The sequence below is a fragment of the Sinocyclocheilus anshuiensis genome, unplaced genomic scaffold (genome assembly GCF_001515605.1).
Source record: "Sinocyclocheilus anshuiensis isolate Anshui unplaced genomic scaffold, SAMN03320099.WGS_v1.1 scaffold1051, whole genome shotgun sequence".
Taxonomy (NCBI): Eukaryota; Metazoa; Chordata; class Actinopteri; order Cypriniformes; family Cyprinidae; genus Sinocyclocheilus; species Sinocyclocheilus anshuiensis.
Window position 1 is genome coordinate 278,126 of NW_015546234.1, and position 17,131 is coordinate 295,256.

At 38.3% G+C, this 17,131-nt stretch overlaps 1 protein-coding gene across 1 annotated transcript in view; it reads left to right on the forward strand.

Annotated features, from left to right (window-relative positions):
- The window catches only part of LOC107701452 (nesprin-2-like), an 84,146-nt gene extending 67,387 nt beyond the window's left edge, over nucleotides 1–16,759 (forward strand). Inside the window, exons 84-102 of the mRNA XM_016503455.1 lie at nucleotides 153–308; nucleotides 2,684–2,845; nucleotides 4,591–4,757; nucleotides 7,279–7,441; nucleotides 8,171–8,358; nucleotides 8,795–8,945; nucleotides 9,331–9,513; nucleotides 9,624–9,761; nucleotides 9,859–10,053; nucleotides 10,407–10,626; nucleotides 11,286–11,348; nucleotides 12,573–12,670; nucleotides 12,811–12,937; nucleotides 14,036–14,238; nucleotides 14,346–14,546; nucleotides 14,659–14,787; nucleotides 14,909–15,100; nucleotides 16,135–16,184; nucleotides 16,371–16,759. Of these exons, the coding sequence (XP_016358941.1) occupies nucleotides 153–308; nucleotides 2,684–2,845; nucleotides 4,591–4,757; nucleotides 7,279–7,441; nucleotides 8,171–8,358; nucleotides 8,795–8,945; nucleotides 9,331–9,513; nucleotides 9,624–9,761; nucleotides 9,859–10,053; nucleotides 10,407–10,626; nucleotides 11,286–11,348; nucleotides 12,573–12,670; nucleotides 12,811–12,937; nucleotides 14,036–14,238; nucleotides 14,346–14,546; nucleotides 14,659–14,787; nucleotides 14,909–15,100; nucleotides 16,135–16,184; nucleotides 16,371–16,578 (2,994 nt within the window). The 3' untranslated portion in view covers nucleotides 16,579–16,759. The remainder of the gene's footprint in view (nucleotides 1–152; nucleotides 309–2,683; nucleotides 2,846–4,590; nucleotides 4,758–7,278; nucleotides 7,442–8,170; nucleotides 8,359–8,794; nucleotides 8,946–9,330; nucleotides 9,514–9,623; nucleotides 9,762–9,858; nucleotides 10,054–10,406; nucleotides 10,627–11,285; nucleotides 11,349–12,572; nucleotides 12,671–12,810; nucleotides 12,938–14,035; nucleotides 14,239–14,345; nucleotides 14,547–14,658; nucleotides 14,788–14,908; nucleotides 15,101–16,134; nucleotides 16,185–16,370) is intronic.
- The last annotated feature ends 372 nt before the right edge of the window (nucleotides 16,760–17,131 follow it).

The window sequence follows — 17,131 nt, forward strand, 5'->3', positions numbered from 1 at the left end:
TCTCTCCGCCTTCTCCCCTCCCCCGTCCCATCCAGCGGGCCTTAATCCCGAGGGCTAATGACAGGGACACAGACAGAGGGAGAGAGACGACTAGGGTTAGCATGCGGCAGAGGAGGGGAGTTTAACTTGGTGCTGGTTGCCGTGTTATGCAGGAGGACGAGGACTCGCTGCAGATTTGGGCTGGAGGACTGAAAGAGCTGACCACTATGAAGGCAGACGTGTTCCAGTACGTGCTGCCCGCAGACACCGCGCTGCTCCAGGGACAGGTGGAAGAACTTCACAGCCAATGGGAAGAACTGTGCTTGAAGGTGAGTGAGTGTTTGTGTTTGTGAGAGGAGAGAGAGAGAGTGAGAGTAGGAGGGAAAGAGAGGCTGTTGTCCAGGCAGCATTGAAAGGCACACAATGATTCACCGCTGGAAGGTGGGGGGGGGAACTTCACAGTGCCGCATGGCACAGAAAAAGAGAGGGAAAATGAGAATGTATGTGAATTGATCTAGATTTATAGTCATAATAATAGTTTTCTCATCAGAAAGATGTCCTGACATGTATGTTTCTGACATGAAAAATAGCACAAGAAACAAATTTTCACTTGCCTTAAAGGGACAGTTCAGACCAAAATGAACATTTTCATTTACTTACCTACTTGCTGGTCCAAACTGTATGATGTTTTTTTTTCTTCTTTGGAACACATGAGAAGAAATGTTGAATCCTACAAGTCACTCTTTTCCATGCATTACAAAGAATGGGGAACGAATGCCCATTCAAGATTCAAAAAGGATGCAAAAATCCCCATAAAGGTATTATGAAAGTTGTTCATACGTCTCATGCACTGTATTAGTTTCAGAAGACTTGGAATTATCTTCATATATTGGGATGTTACCACTATGACAGGATCATTAAGCCATTAACAGCTGAACTCAAAAACTTGATCAGTCCAATTCATGAACAAATCATTCAGACCAAATTAGAATCAAACCAGTTTTATAAACCATTTCACTGAAAAGATTTTGGTCTATTTTTTATTGTATAATGCCTTAAATTAATACTTTTTACTCACACCAAGCTGTCATATGAATTCAGTAGACTTTAAATATAGCACAAGAGACACATGGACCCCTGTTTGGAGCTTGACAGCTCTCGTCCTCATTTACTTTCATAATATTTTTAATATTATTGGCCAGGATAGTTCTCAAAAAATGACTTTTTGTGTTCTGCGGGAGAATGAAAGTCTTTTGGGTTTGGTAAATGATGAATTATCATTTCTGGGCAAACAATACCCTTAACATTACAACTTTGCTATAATTACATTAATTTTGCTCTTTATTAAATAAAATAATGTCTATTTTAACACACGTCAATATGCATTACTTATGTAGCTCATTTTTTAAGTTGCTTGCCAGGCATTGTAAAGGCTGACTGAGGACTTTTTTCTGAGATTATCTGTCTAGCGCAGGTGTCCAGCCTGCCATCATTAAGTAAAGTAGCTGAATGGCCTGCTGACATTTGAATGGAGTTGCTCTTGTAACTGTAAACGGCCTGAGCAATTAAAAACAGAACTGGCCACATTTAGGACAGATTGTTGCATGGCCTACATCCAGCCCTTAGACTTATCACCACATAACGCAGGGCGCCTTATTTAATCAACCATTTTTCAGTTTGTGAAGTTGCTGTTGTGAGTTTTCAGTCGTGTCTTTATTTGAAACTGGCCAGACGCCAGGACCGAGCCAATGAGGTCAGTTTACGTTGTGCGTCAGTGTCTGTGGCCAACAGGTTGCAGGTGGAAACATTCCCTGGAATGAATGACAGATGGCAAAGCTAGGCCTTGTTTTCTAGAAGGAGGTCTTTTATTTGTCTTTGCATATGTTTTTGGGCAAGTGGCTTGGGCTCAAGGAAATGCATAAATAATGCATTCAACAACAAGGCCATGAATAGAAGTGATTAACTAACCTCAATGTCCTTGTGCTTTCTTTTAACCTCATGATTAATATCTTGTTTAGAAGGAAAACTACAATATCACATTCTCTTACAGCTCTAAGCGTGACATTAATAGATCAAGGAACGTGTATAGCCTTCACTGACAAATGTAGCATGCAAAATGCCTTCGTTCTTTTTAAAAGGCTGCATGTAAGCCCCAGCAATCTAGAAACGACACTACAAAGCGCTCCCCTAGTGTGTCTTGGTGTTAGTACATCCTAGTAGACAAGCCCCTTACTGACAGAAAGCAGTAAAAGCGAGTGGGCCTTTGCTGTACTCTTTTGCTTAACAGTCTAGTAATCAATCTCAGAGCGTGAGATGAAAGTTTTTTTTTAAGCCTTTCAGATGCCCAGCTTTTAAAGAATAAAGTCATATAGTTGTAACCTGACACCTTTGTACTGAGTTGTTTTCAAGTCTTTTCTCACATGTGAATTAGGAACTGGCCTGTCACTTCAAGAGCACATTACAAAATTCAGTGAGGACAAAGTGCAAGTTCTTATGTACTCTCTCTAGAACTTGAGAGTAGGCCATGTGCTCTCAAAGATATTTCCTGACTGAAAAAAATGTCATTATAATGAAAAATAAAATGAAAAAATGAAGTAAGTGTTGATACGTGGAAACTTTTCTGTACTAACTAAGAATGTTTTTTAAAGACTGTATTTTGCCATGCTGAAGCATTTTAACCCTTTATTCTTCCTCTTGTGTGTAGGTGTCCCTTCGCAAACAGGAAATAGCTGATCGCCTGAATGCCTGGATCATCTTCAATGATAAAAACAAGGAGCTCTGTGACTGGCTGACGCAGATGGAGAAAAAAGTGGCACATAGGGGCGAAAACCTTAGTATTGAGGAAATGGTGGAGAAACTTAAAAAGGTAAAATTTGGTTTCCTTTTCATTGCTATGATTTTTCTAATCCCTTAAAAAGGGATAATTCATCCAAAATTGAAAATTCCCACCCAGCGTTTTGTTCTATAACTATATGACCTGCACTACCGCTTGTCAAAAGTTTGTGGTCAATAAGATTTTTTTAAAGACGTTTCTTGTGCTCACCCAGGCTGTATTTATTTGATCAAAAATACAGTAAAACAGTAATAACGTGAAATGTTATTACAATTTAAAATAACTGCTTTCTATTTTAATATATTTAAAAAAAAAAAAGTAATTTATTCCTGTGGTGACAGGGCTGAATTTTCAGGAGCTGTTACTCCAGTGTCACATGATCCTTCAGAAATCATTTATATTTATATCATAGCATGTCAGATGTCAAATCATAATATTTTTGTAAACTGTTATATTTTTTTTTTAGAATTGTTTGATTGATGCAGCATTTATTTCAAAATTATAATTTTAAATGAATTATAACTTATATAAATACTTTACTGTCACATTTAATGCACCCTTGCTTAATAAAAGTATACATTTATTAATAAATTAATTTAGTAATTAATTAAATTGCTCAACTCCGTTTTTGTGGTTACATAACCATAACAACACGCCACTTTAAGATCATTTTAGACAAAGGTATCACATGAGTCTGTTTCTATGTGCCTTTGTCATGGCGAGTTTGTGTTGTACATTTGTAAGGAGCTTAAGTAGGTCGGTAATATGGTATTATATGGTATATGCTATTATGAGTATCTACGAAGGATTAAAGCAGTCTCAAATGAACAGCACGCTTAAGCATTCCCAAGGGAGGCCCCACAGATTTTACATTTCACAGAGGCTCTATTCTATCCACTCACATAGCATTCGTTCATTTTTACTCAAATATGCTACAAATGTACATTATTTCTAAAAAATATGAAAGATTAGCTTTAGTCTAGTTTACTCTATGTACTATAAAATTGAGGGCAGAATGCTGTACCACATAACTGTTCATTTGTTTACCTCTTTGTTCATACACAACAATAGCCTCGTATGTGCAGTTTCTCTCTCACCATCAAACAGTGCAACCTCAAGCACTCTGCAGTCATTAGCACATAGTTTACCTTGGAAGTTTTGGAGGGTTTCAGCCAGGCCACGTCACTAATGATCACACATCAGAATGCTGGCCATTGTCTCTTTCTAGCACCGTTACTGATGGCCATTGCTATTTTACTATCATTTTGCTATTAATATTTTGAATTTATTTTTATTTTTATAATTTCTGTTTTCATTTGAGCTAATATTTTAGTTTGAGTTATTTTACTGCATCAAGTTAAACTAAATGAAAACGAGAATTATTATTTGTTATTAATTATTTTATTAATTTTCTTTATTTACTTTCAGTTAACTTTTATTTCATGTTTTTTTTAATGGCTGTAGATTTAGTTAACTGTAATAACTCTGCTGACAAAAATCCTGCTGTTGAAACTGAGCTAGGTTGGACTAAGCAAAACAGGTGAACCCTTAATAGCAGAGGAGAAAGTGAAAAGGATTTGGGCTGCTGAGGGGTCAGTGTGAATAATTGTTCCTCTCCTTTAAAGAGGGACCATGCTGAGAGAAGGAACATAGTTTTGACAGCTGTCATACCCATCTAGAGACAAAGTGCAGTTAGTCGGTTTTGTTTGGGATGGATGTGTTAATGACTAAAGCACATGAGAGGCAGGCCAGTGCTCATTGTGCACATCTCTCTTTAGGACTGTATGGAGGAGATTAATCTCTTCAGCGAGAACAAGAGCCACCTCAAGCAGCTGGGCGAGCAGCTCCTATTGGCCAGCGACAAGGCTAAGGAGGCGGAGATTCACCGGGCCTTGCGCGATGTCAACGACCGCTGGCAGCACCTGTTCGACCATATTGAGGCCAGGTGAGCAAAATAAAAACAAATGAACCACATTGAACTGTAGTGAATAAATGCTTTGAGGAAGAAATGCTAATTTGATCAAACTAATTTCTTTCCTGTTTGCCTGATGTTTGCTATTGTTGCTCTGTATCCACTGATTAATGGCTGATTAAAAGCTCTTTGTTTGTTTAAAAGCCTTAGTCTGCATCATTTCTGGTTTTCAATTCAAGGACTGATTGATTCATTCATTCATTTGTGCATTTATTCCTCATTTAGACTGTTGGTGGTGATTAAGCCTTTGATTAGACTTTAATATTGATTTTTGAGGATTCTTTTATTCAGACTGAAAAACAAAAAGTGCTTAAGCCTTTAATGTGAGACTGATGGTTAGCAAGTAGTTCAAAAAGCTGATGCTGGGAAAATAACTTTGCTGTGAAAATACAAACATGTAGAGGAAAGTGGTGTAAGAAGTGCCTTTTTCCAGCAAATTGTGCCAAACTGTGTAGTTAGAAAGAAATGCATATATGAAAAGCCTTTTTTATGCTAAAAGTTTGTGTGTGTGTGTGTGTGTGTCAGTTGTCAGTTTAGTTCTGTATGACAGGTGAAATATTTTTTTTTGTACCAGGGTTTGTGGGTAAACTGTGTCACACAGCTCAACAAATAGTAATTAAATTCAGGAATTACTAGCATATAACATTATTATATTAATTTGATATTATGCTGTCATAATATTGTTATAAGTATGCTTATTTATTACTGAATTATTATTATTATTATTATTATTATTATTATAAATACTGTTCAGTGTTATTAACCAAAAGCTGAAATAAAATGTAAATATAAAAATTAAGTTAAAAACTGATAATTTTAAACTAATTTTAAACAAATTAAAAACGTTGCCTTGGCAACTAACTGAAATAAAATGAAATAATGTTTAAGAAGTACTAGAATTACTAAAAAAAGTAAATTAAAGCTATGTAGAAAAAAAAGAAAAAAAAAAAGTATAAAATGACCAAAGCAAATAACAAAAATAATAACAAATAACTAAAATTAAAATGAAAACTACAAATGTAAAAATAAAAGCGAATTCAAAATATAAATGAATCTTATAATTGTATATAAATAATACTAAAATAAAATTTCTTGATGTACTGTTTAAGTGTTTAAAACTGTTTCACTATATTGAAACATTATGAATTTTAAACCTTTTCCTGGCTGCTTTATAAAGACTTTAGAGTGGAGATTAAAAAAAAAGAAAAAAGAAATCATTCATGTGTTCCCCAGTGACTCAGCCTGTCCCATGATGCAATTCAGTTTACCCCTAATGTGGAGCAAGTTGCCTTATTAGACTTTGTTTTTTGGAAAGGTCATTTTTCTATTTTTCTTCAGTGTTATAGATGACTTCCACAAAGTTCAGTTAATAGAATACATCATATAATTTTATATTATAAATCATATAATTTTTCCTTGCCAATTTACAGCAAATTTTCCCCACTAATACAACTAATTTGCTTATTTTATTTATATTTACTTATTCAAAGGTGAGTCTCGAGTCTGCATGTACTCATTTATTTCTTGATGTGGTATCATGTGGTCTTCAGTACTTTGGATGGTTACCACATCTGGCATATGCTTTCATAATCATTCAGTCTGATGGAAATTTGCACATACGGAGTGTATGAATCAGGTGGTGGTCCTAAGCAAGCGATAACAAACAATTCAAGTGCTTTCCAATCTTTTCTGTGACGTCACCAGCCTCTCATGTTATTGGTCAGTCCTGCAGTATGCCATGTTCTGAAGCAGCCAGATGGTGCTAGTACTGAAGGAGAGGGGAATTAGCGTAGCCCTCACTAGTGTCGTTAGCTTCAGCTTTGCCATATGGCTTGTTTAGGCTTCTGTAGTTTGTCCTAGTCCCTCTGTATAGCTCGGAGGGGGTGGTGGGGGGCAATGGTCTGTCACCTCATATTATATTTTATGAACAGGGGCACAATGGGGCCAGGGGGACAGTGTGTACTCAGGCACGCTATAATCACACAGCCGGCCATCTGCAGGTATGGCTGCTCAGACGGTTTGTGAGGCCTTGCGGTCACTCAAACAACGTAACAAGAAACTTCACAATGTCACACTTAAATGGTTCAATCTAATCCCTATAGGACAAACACACTTTGTCTGTGTTTCAGTTTCATCTGACCTGGGGTTATCAGACCTTTTTTTTTTAGTTGTGTTTCACGGCAAGCGTAGCACGCTGATCTTTGATTTCATTGGGTTCCTGTCAAACTACACAGTCTCAGATACCAAAGAAAACATTTACTTGATTTGATTAATAAAGGGGTTAGTCTTTCATTAAAAAAATGACACACAATATTATTTTTTCAATAAATAAAATACATTTGTATCTAGTGGAGATTATAGAGGACTTTTGGTCACATTCAGGTTTTAATCAAAACGTCCATGATCATTTATGGTATCACAAGTTTTTTTCCAAAATGGTCTTTTTGATAATGCTCTGGATTCAAAATTAATATGCAATCTCTCTCTCTTTCAGGGTGAAAAAGCTGACAGAAACCCTGGTGACAGTGCAGCAGTTGGATAAGAACATGAATAACCTTCGCTCTTGGCTCACTCGCATTGAAGCTGAGCTGGCCAAACCCATTCACTACAGTATCTGCCATAGAGATGAGATCCATAAGAGACTGGCTGAGCAACAGGTCAGCAAATCAAGAGTTTATAAAAAGGATATAATAGAATATTCAATCAGCTGAAATACCAGATTGTAGATTAGTATAGGTGTATTTTGTCTTGTGGGACTGGCAGATTTTTGTTTATTTTTTTATAAATGCATAAACGGGTGAAAAATCTTGCCGATGCAACAACTTATTCCAGATAGATTGTCTGAAAAGAAGCCTTAATATGCTTTTTTTCTAATCAGGTGAATTTGTCTAGTTTGAGGGATGTTTTGATATTTTTGCTATGATTTTTGAAATCAAAATTTTTATTAATTTATTAATAATATTTGATTAATTTAATTGTCTTTCATTGAAATTAATTATTTCCGATTACTTTTTCATGATATACAGACTGTTTAAAGGGCTAATTAATTGCTGGCAAAATAAGCTTTCAATAAAACATGACTGTCTATGCAGTGTAAACGTGAAAAAATTTCTAAAATCAGAAAAAGGGCTACAGCATTCCCTTTTGCCAAAAACTTCAACACTCATAATGCACTTCTGTTTTGGGTACCACCTCTCTTTCAGTCTGACTGTCCATTGGCAGAATTACAAACAATTTGGAAGTTTGATGTGTAGTTTTAACACGTTTTTTTCCATATACTACCGACATTATAACGATACAAAGCTGGTTGAAATTAGGCTAACTTATCTTTCATCTGTTTGATAAAGTGACAGGAATGACTTTAACATATGTATGCGTGTGTTTAGGACCTGCAGCGTGACATCGAGCAGCACACTGAAAGGGTGACGTCTGTGCTCACCCTGTGTGATGTGCTTCTGCACGATGAGGATGCCTGCAGCAGTGATGGAGAGAATGACTCCATCCAGCAGACAACGCAGCGCTTGGACCAGCGCTGGAGAAATATCTGCTCAACGTCTCTGGAGAGGAGGCTGAGGTATGACCAGATGAGTCCAATCTCAAACACTCCATCAATGCTCACAGATGTTTAGTCATTCTGTTGCATCCCTTTATGGGAAGGAAGTTTCAGTTCACTCTGGATCCAGATTAAGAAACTGTTTTCCAATTCACAGCTCCCTGCTGAGCAAGGGATATCCGTAAAAATTCACTTTGCATGATAAAATGTCTTCATTTTTAATGCCCTGTAACGTCACCAAACACTTGAGTCGAACAGACTATGGGTTTTGAGAAAATGACGTCATATATTTGGTAAATAAGCATAACATTAATTACAATAAATATTATAAATGAAAATATTTAAAAGTAAGTGCCCACACATGCACATTGAGTATTAAATGATATTGTTATGATTTATGTAAATATAAATTTATATAAAAGACACTTTGTTTTTAATCACTCGTGTCTGTTTGCAGGATTGAGGAGACGTGGCGACTGTGGTGTAAATTTCAGGAGGATTACTCTTCCTTCGAGGACTGGCTGAACGTGGCTGAGCGCTCTGCTGCTGAACCCAATTCATCAGACATCGTGTACACTGACGCCAAAGAGGAACTTCAGAAATATGAGGTTTGATTCCAAAAAAATTTTAAACTATGAGTCTTCGAATGGCTGTGCTACTGGACAGCATTATGTTTACTTCATTTAGTGCAAGTGAAATGTTTCATCCTAATGTTTTAGGAACACGATTAGTACGATTAGGGGAATATCAGATTCCTCAAGCAATCATCTATGGCCTGTCAGCAGTTTTTCATTTACTGAATGTTTTAGTCATTCAAGCATGACTTCTGAAATGTTTCTAATGTTAAAAACACACTCTCTCTATGCATGGAAATTGAGTGTTAAAGTAGATATTTTTGAATATCCAGCTTTAATTTAATAGAGTAAACAGTAATAGCAGTTCTGAAATTAGTTTTTGTGGTCATAGTTAGTAGTGTTTGATTTTTTCTTTTAGGTTTTCCAAAGGCAAGTGCATGAGAGTCTGACCCAGCTGGAAATTATTAATAACCAGTACAGACGACTAGCGCGGGAGAACCGGGCCGATGCAGCCAGCAGACTCCGGGCCATGGTGCATCAGGGGAACCAGCGCTGGGACGCGCTCCAGAGGAGAGTGGCTGCAATACTGCGCAGACTCCGGGTGAGGACACCGACACACTACTTTTTTTTATGTCATCTATGCATTTATGTTTACTTGAGTACACATTTCCCAACACATTTTCTTTTTCCTCCCTTTTTTTTCTCATTTAGCATTTCACAAGTCAGAGAGAAGAGTTTGAGGGAACCCGCGAGAGCCTCCTCGTCTGGCTGACTGAGATAGACCTCCAGCTGACCAATGTGGAGAACTTCTCAGAGAGCCATCTCCAAGACAAGATGAAACAGCTGAAGGTTAATAAACAAGCGTTTCCTTCAAATTCAGTCGTTCAGTCAGTCTATAGACAGATAGAGTTAAATTTAACTGAACTTTCTTACTCTTCCCCTCCAGAGTTTTAAGAAAGAGATCACTCTGAACACCAATAAGATTGATGCTCTGATCATTTTTGGGGAGGGTCTGATTCAGAGGAGCAGTCCTCAAGATGCTGTTGTAATAGAAGATGAGTTAGAGGAACTGCACACGTACTGTCAAGAGGTGTTCGGCAGGGTGGCCCGATTCCACCAGCGCCTCACCAGTCTCCGCCCGGTATTATATACGCTCACTTTTCATTGCATTCTCTCATATACCGTACTGTGGCCCTTAATGTATTTGGACATTTTGAGAGCCTTTGGAACCTATCTAATGTCTTTTTGTGAATTAGCTTCCTTGAAAAGTGTGCTTGTGCTACATTACCATTCAAAAGTTTGGGGTCAGTAAGTAAGTAATGGCGGCTGAAAATTCAACTTTGTCATCACTCATCACAGGTATTTTTTAAATTAGTAAGGGTAGTGTATATTTCATTACACTTACAGTGACAAATGTGGCAAAATTGTCCAAATAACTCTGCATATGGGCCATGTTATATGGATATGAATTAAAGTGTTTTGTCTTTGGAGCAGCTGGATGTCATTGATGGTGAACAGTCCAGAGGGACACTGGCCACCCCCTCCTCCAGCCAGCCCTCCATGTGCCTGCTATCGCCACCTCAGGAGCACTCGGGCCGTGAAACCCCCGTCAGTGTGGATTCCATCCCTCTGGAGTGGGACCACACCGGGGACGTTGGCAGCTCTTCTTCACATGATGAGGAAGAGGATGCTGCTGCCTTCTCTGCCCTGTCAGGTAAATAAGTATGGAAGTGTTTTGATTGCTCAAGCTGTGCAGTGTACTGCAGATGATGACGCTGGTTCTCAGCAGTCTTAAAGTGTGGTCACATTTATTGTTGTTCAGCGAAATTTCAGTAGGAATCCATGTTTGGGAATTTTGTGTGAAGATTTCCTCACCCAGATTTCGCAATGGGTTCGCAATGGGTTCAAGTCGGTCACATTCAAAAGACTGGTTGACCAAAAGAAAGCTGTTTGGTTTGAAAGTAACTTCTGTGTGAGCTGTACTTCATGCATCACTACGCTGTTAACAGCAGACAATGGCCCTTCTTATCCGAAAAATTTCACTGAAATTTCGCTAATGTGAAAACACCTTTTTGTAACCAGACTTTATTGAGCAAGGTGTTCAAGCCATGAATCGCCAATTTCAACAAAAAAAAAGCTGTCTGATTTTTTCCTGGTAACCACGATTTTTTTTTTTTCATGTGCCTAAATCTGGAGTCCGATAAAATTGAAATATATTTTTCATTATCAGATTGCAACTGACAATTTTTACAAGCTCTAGCCAGTGTTATGTCCATTGGCACGTCGTCTGTGGCTGAGACTTTTTCCAGAACTCTGAATGCTGGAATGGGTTGTCATACTGCTGATTTAGCCATTAATTTTCTCTCCCTCCAGAGGTCACAGAAATCCCAGAATTCACATCTGAGGTGACAAAGAAGTCTTTGGGAGAGCCTTTAGGTAGGCCTCCATGTCCCTTTACGTGCACTTGGCTTCAGTTTTGCATGACTGCAAAATTTTATTACCTTTTTTTGGTGCATCCACATCTGTACAGTCCCACACCTCCCCGCTACTCCTTACTCTTTCCACATTATTCTCTCTCTCTCTCTCCATCCTGTCCTGTTCCCACATCACTATCGATACGCTTATGAATAGACTGGGTTTGCTGGATCATCAAAGGACTGGTATTTTTCCTTTCAGTGCAGAACTTTCTCTCTTAAATCAAAAGATGCAAGCATCCTCCCTTCACCCTGTCCTGCTATGTGCTCTTATCATGAAAGACTTGGGCCTGTGGGGAGATTCTGTTTGTAAAGAGGAGGGTTGAGAGCCGGCGTGTCCAGATCTCAGGGAGTATAAGAGAGGGCACAGGAAGGTTGCGTCCCTTCCTCTCACACGGCTCAGTGCACCTGCTCATCCTCCTCCAGAGCTTTCATGCTCATGCAAAAGATAATAACATTCATTTATCTAAACCTCACACTCTTGAAACTTTGCTCAGTACTGGAGAAGCACACATGACATGTTTGATGCTTTTGTTTTTAAAGGGATCTTTTTTTTCCTGAAATCCACTCATAATTGTTTTTATGCCAATAACATTAGTATTTTATATTTTCATGACCATTTTTGATACTCTCTCTTATCCTTAGAATTAAATGGCCTGGTTTTGCCCCTCTGCCTTTAAAAACAGCATGTGAAATGAGTATCACAGCTTTGGTCCACTAAGGCACAGGCTGTCTATTTACTGTTGGATTAAATATAGTTCCAACTTCCTTATCCTACAATAACATACTTTATCAATTTAAAGTCTGCATTAAAAAGTAATATTAACTTCAATAAAAATTATTCATTTAAATGTTGGCGTTATATCTTTCACTTGGATGTTACAAGTTGCACTGAGTAAATGCAGCTGGATAAAACAAAAACTGTGTCCATCTTCATTTCAGGCTGCAAAGCAACAAAATGTGATTATTTTAAAAGGGGTGGTTCTTTTCTATACCCACTGTATATGTTTTTCATAGTACATAAATCTCTATTACTTCAAAAGATCAAGAAAAAATTGATTCTTCGTGAGCCATGCAACTAAATAATTCCACTTCTTGTATCCATTTCTGTCGTCACAGTCCAAATAAAGTAGCCTGTTTTGAGCACTGAGTTAAATCTCTCTCTCCCTCTCTCACACACTCACAGGACAGAATTGGCACTTTCAAAACACACCTGAAGGGAAATCCTTCCAGCTGGACTCCTCCTCACCTACACACACCAGCACTCCTTTTAAACAAGACTACGTGAGTATATACCCCTTCCTTCTTAATCCAGCTCTTACATAAACACCAAATTTGCATGTTGTCTTATTCAGTGCATGTGTAGTTCCTGTATTAAGAGTGACTGTAATGATGCGTGTATGATGTGTCTTTCCAATGTACAGGTCCAGCTGATGTCTGAGTGCAGCGGCAGCATTAAGAGTGTGAAGAAGGTTTCTATGATCCTGGATGATGAGGAACAGCAGGAGGAACAAGGCCTCACTGGCCTCAACACTGCAGACAAACAGTCAGGTACTGACACTTTGTCCAACACAGAGGAGCATGAGGATGTCTGTCTGGTACTCATCCCGAGTGGGTCACGTAAAAAAAAAGTCTTCACAAATGGTCGGGTACATGCACTGACCCAGATCACATGTGCAAGGGACTATTTGTCAATTTATTTAGACGAGTCTAAAAGCATAAGGCTATTTATTTATCAATAATAGCACATAATTACATTTTCATGCCACCTGATGGATGGATGGATGGATAGATAGTTGGTAGATGGATGAATGGATTGGTGGATAAACAGAAGGATGGTCATATGATGTATAGATACGGAGGATTGGTTGGATAGATGGAATGATGAATCAGTGGATTGATGGATAAACTGATGGATGGATAAATAGTTAGATGTAATAGGTGGTTAGATGGGTGGATAGGTGGATAAACTGATGGAGTAATTGATAGATAGTTGAATAGACTTAAAGGAATGGAAGGATTGGTGGATAAATGGATGGATGAATATGAGGATTGAAAATTAAATGGGTGGGTAGGCATGAAGAGATGGATGGATGGATTAAAATGTGGAAAAACAAATGGATGGATGGATATGGGTAGATGTTTGCATAGACGAATAGAGGAATGGTGGGTAGATAGATCTATAGACAAAAGGGTGAATGGTTGAATCAGTGGATAAGCATATGGAATGATAGGTAAATAGATGAGATGAGTAGATAAGTGTTTAAACAAATGAAAGGATTGATGGATGGATTGATGGTTGGGTGGATGGATGGATAGGTGGCTAAATGGAAGGATCGATAGCTGGATAGATTGTTAAATGGAAGGGCAGTTCAGTCGATAGGTGGAAAGATAGTTGCGTAGATGGATGAGTGGATAGGTGGACAAATAAATGTATGAATGCATTGATGATAGATAGTTGGATAGACAAATGGAGGAATGGATGAATAGGTAGATGGACGGATGGATACATAGTTCGAAAATTAGTAGATTTGGTTAGATGAATGAAGGACTGGATTGGTGGATAGACAGGATAAAAATGGATGGATGTGCATGTAGAATTTTTGTATTATTTATTCACTTTATGAACTTGTCCTTTGTTCTCCGCAGGAGTGATTGAGCGCTGGGAGCTGCTGCAGGCTCAAGCAGTGAGTAAAGAGCAGTGCAGCACCAGAGACCCCCAGCAGCTGACCTCTGACCTGCATGACATCACTTCCTGGCTGGATCATGTCACCCCTGAGCTGGACAGACTGCAGAAGCCTGAGACATCCGTCAGTGTCGAGATCTTAGAAGAGAGGGTCAAACAACTTAAAGTAAGCATCAGTTGTAGTTCTAGAATGCATCTAATCTTTTAGATTATTAATACAGAGACACTAGAAAGGGAAATAAATGTTTTCATACTTTGTTCCACATTACACAGGAAATGCAGAAGACATTTGCTCGCTATAAGACCATGATGCTGTCTCTGAACCTGGGTGGGCGAGAGCTGCAGCAGGGGGCTACAGGAGGAGCACCTGAGCTTCAGGAGGGTCTGCGCAGCATGAATCGCCGCTGGACAGAGGCTTGTGCGGGACTAGAGAGATGGGAGGACAGTCTGCGCACCACCCTAGGACACTGTCAGGTGAGAGATCTGTCAAACATTTATACAAAACCTTAATGGAAAGATTGAAGCTATTGGGATTGATGCCACATGAAACTTCATCTCTCACTACTGAACATCTGCCCTCCTGTAGGAGTTCCACGAGATGGTCCACTCTCAACTGCTATGGCTGGCCCATGCAGAGAGCAGACGCTACACAGTGAACCTGAATGACCCTTCTGTGCAGCCCTCCATGCTTCAGGAACACAGGAACACGCTGAAGGTGAGCCAGAGAAACCCAAACCAGAACAACATCAGCTTCTCCAAGACTGTTCGTGGAGAACTCCTCTAGTTTGTCTGGTTATTTGTGTAGTGAGCTTATGTTTTGCACCTCCTGTTGGCAGGATCTGGCAGAGGAGCTGCAGGGCAGGCAGAAGCAAGTGAGCTCCCTGCAGGCGATCGTCTCCGAGCTGCTTCCTGAGGCTGGTGGGGAGGACAGTGCTGAAGCTAGGGAAAAACTCCATGTTATTGGAAGCAAACTACGACTACTGTCACGTCAAGTCGACCAGGATCACCAGACGATTCAGGAGAGATTAGTAAGCGTGAAAACTTAGTCATTTACACTAGTCATTTTTATACATTTAAAAAAATGCTTTACAGTACCACTTTATGAGCATATTTTGCGGAAAAAATGCTCTGTTCATGGAAATCCCCAGCTGGTTTCTATGGGACGTTCTGCAGACTTCGTTGATCCTTGTGGAGTCTAGAATATCACAACTTTTCATTTTCCGTCGGTCATAGTACACGATGTAACTACAGAAGAGTCAAGTTTTAATAGGAAAAATATAGAAACTCTTTGGTCATTTTTGAGCGAGATGCTAACGGTCTAATCAGATTCAATTCGATCTGTGCTAAGCTACAGCTAAAAGTGCTACCGCCAGACCCGGAGATCGGCTGAATGGATTCGAAAACAGTAAAACTCAACTGTTTAACTCTAGGGGAGTTGGAAAATGAGCCTATTTTCAAAAATAGTGGAGTGTTCCTTTAATCTATTTTGAACTTTCTATTCATCAAAGAATCCTGATAAATCACAAAGGCTTCCACAACAATATTAAGCAGCAACTGTTTTCAACATTGATACTAATAAGAAATGTTTCTTCAGCAGCGAATCAGCATATTAGAATGATTTTTGAAGGATCATGTGACTGAAGACTGGAATAATGGCTGTTACAATATATTAAAATTAATTAAAAATGTACATTTATATTAAAATAGAAAAGGTATTTTAGATTGTAATATTTCACAATTAATTTTACAACTACAATTTTTCAATTACTTTTATGCTTATCAAGACCTTTAAATAATCAAGAGACTTCTTTCAAAAATATATAAAAAAAAATTAAGAGTACAAACCTTTGAATGGTAGTGTGCATTAAAATAATTTAGTCTGAGAGTTTTTTGCCACACCATGTCAACAAATAAATATAATTAACTAAGATAAGGCAGTTTTTACTACAAACAATATTGAAATTAAAAGTATACTACATGCTCATAATTTAGAGCAATATGATCTGGTTGAGTAGTTTTGATTTGTGGCGAGGTGCTGAAATTGTCTGTCATGTGTTTGCAGGAGTCCACGACTGATGCTTCGGGAGACAGGAAATCCACACAATGCTCTCGGTACAGTGTGACACACATAAACCATTTTAATTTGTTCCTTTTTCATGAAGATTTAAATAGTATAGAATATTGTAAAAATATATGCTATACAAGCAAAAATGCATATACAGTGTTATATATAGACATTTCTGTTTTAAAGAAGATAAGATTAGATAAAAAGATCAGCAGTAAAACTTTCTGTTTCAGGCCAAAGCGTGACCCATCACCTCAGCGTTCGTTCTTCTATCGGGTCCTGCGAGCGGCTTTCCCTCTGCATCTCCTGTTCCTCCTGCTGTTGGTTCTGGCCTGCTTGGTGCCTCTTTCTGAAGACGATTACAGCTGCACCTTTTCCAACAATTTTGCCCGCTCTTTCCACCCCATGTTACACTACACCAACGGTCCTCCCCCCACATGAGTCTCTCAGCACCTCACTTTTGTCCAACCAATATTTGAATGGTTGTATTGATGTTTTACTATTTATTCCCCTTTGAGAGCCATACTACTGAGAATTTTGTTGTTAATGTTACAGTTGGATGTGATCAAAAAAATGTCCCTTTTTTGTCACAATGCAGTAAAGAAAAACGTCAATCATTGTATGAGCTTGAATGTAAATCACTGATAATTTTTTTTTATTTTTCTAGATTTAAGCACATCACGCACTGATTAAAAATTAAGAGTTAAGAGTTTGCTATTTAGGGATTATGTGGCCTCATTTTTAAATTTTATATGGTCTGAATTAACTGTTCATATTTGCGAAGCCCAAAACAGAAATATATTTAAAAATGTCAAATGCACATGAACACAGTTTAATACAGCCCTGTGTAAATAGCACACTGTTACATATGCACTGCAAGGTAGAACATAAAGACGTGTACAGAAAGTACATTTTGAAAACATTTTACAAACATTTGTTCTGTGTTAAAAAATAAACCTTGTCTACAACAAATCTGTATTACAGCTGGTCTTAA